This window comes from Sphaeroforma arctica (assembly GCF_001186125.1).
Source record: "Sphaeroforma arctica JP610 unplaced genomic scaffold supercont1.7340, whole genome shotgun sequence".
NCBI lineage: Eukaryota > Ichthyosporea > Ichthyophonida > Sphaeroforma > Sphaeroforma arctica.
Window position 1 is genome coordinate 1 of NW_014033218.1, and position 1,452 is coordinate 1,452.

At 52.8% G+C, this 1,452-nt stretch overlaps 2 protein-coding genes across 2 annotated transcripts; both read left to right on the forward strand.

Annotated features, from left to right (window-relative positions):
* Positions 1–6: 6 nt before the first annotated feature.
* SARC_16095 (hypothetical protein) lies at positions 7–672 on the forward strand (the record flags this gene model as incomplete). Its single annotated transcript, XM_014289793.1, has 1 exon — positions 7–672. The coding sequence occupies one exon, from the start codon at positions 7–9 to the stop codon at positions 670–672; it is 666 nt and encodes a 221-aa protein (XP_014145268.1).
* A 188-nt stretch (positions 673–860) lies between these two features.
* Positions 861–1,358, forward strand: SARC_16098 (hypothetical protein; the record flags this gene model as incomplete). Its single annotated transcript, XM_014289794.1, has 1 exon — positions 861–1,358. A coding segment is annotated over one exon (498 nt), but the record flags the coding sequence as incomplete, so codon positions are not given.
* Between the last annotated feature and the right edge of the window lie 94 nt (positions 1,359–1,452).

Genomic DNA, 1,452 nt, shown 5'->3' on the forward strand with positions numbered 1-1,452 from the left:
AAAGATATGTTTCCACATACAGGCTCAGATGAGCCATGGTGGGAGACCATCGACGCTGCACCGGCTGATGTAGTCACCTATATTGTTCAGCGAGAGGATACCGAAGGCCAACTGGTGCCCGTAAAGTTCCATGACGGCCGTTCTCTGAATCTGTGTCTCCTGGTGAAACGCGACAACCGCAAGAAGCACAACTCACACGAGTGGTTCTTCTCCTGTGCGAAGGTGTTTGGTGCCAAGTACGCATTGACGACAGACTGCGGCACCCTCTATGACTCGGAGTGCACTTATAGACTTTTGCGACATATGGAGGAAAATGAGGGCGTTCAGACCTGCACGGGTCGACAGCGGGTCATGTCCATGGGGATGCAGGAGGTTGAGAAAGGGGATTCTCTTATGGAAATGTGGTACCGATCTATTCAAGCATTTGACTACGAGGTGTCAATTACCTCATTCCAGGCTGCATTCGCACTAGTAGGGTTCCTGCCTGTCATACCCGGGCCGTTGGGCATGTGGCGCATGGAGGGGCTGGACGATGCACTGGAACATTACTATACTATCGCGAGCGCCAAGCAGACTGGGGAACTCATTCAGGGCAACCTTCTCTTGGCCGAAGATCGCATCCTCTCATACGGCGCAGTGTTCTTCACCAAAAAGAGGGCAGATTGGGTTTAGATGCCAAGTTTTACTCCGAGGCCGAGGTTAACCCCTCCGTGCTGATTGCTCAGCGTCGACGGTGGACGAATGGATCCGTCATGGGGTACCTTTATCTTCTCCTTGCACATCCCGAGTATCTTAAGAACTCTCCACAGAGTCTCTGGTTTAAATTCAATGTATTGCTGTTGCTCTGTTTGCAGTTGCTAATGTTTATGCTAGCTACCCTCTCACCTGCCTTCATCGGCGTCATGTCGTTCTGGGCGATATCCTATACGGCGCACTTCTTTGCCCCCGATTGGTTGACCTATAGCGAGGACCAGGATGTCGATTATTATACATTCGGCTTCCTGGGCCTCTACCTGGGTCTGTATACCCTGATGGTGGCCGTGCACTACTTCCGCAAATGGGTGGGTCCAATCTACAACCTGTGGACTGCTATGGGTGTGTGTATCATGATCAACATTCTCCTTGCAGTGTCGGTGAGCATCATGCTTCAAGATATCGTCACGATTGTGATTATTGTCATGGGCATGGGTATGCCCATCCTCCTCGCCGCGCTGCACGACTGGTCCGTACTCTTCCTGGTGCTCATTAATCTGCTACCTTACCTGCTCATGATCCCCACGTTTGTCGGCGGGTTCAGCGCGTACGCTTCGGCCCGGATCTGGGATCTCTCGTGGGGCAATCGACCTACCGAGGCTAAGGTCGTTTCCGTGGTCGACGACGAGCAACAGAAGCGCGAGGACGAGAGACTGGAGGAGGAGAAGGAGCTGAAGCGAGCTGAGCAGCGGATTGAAA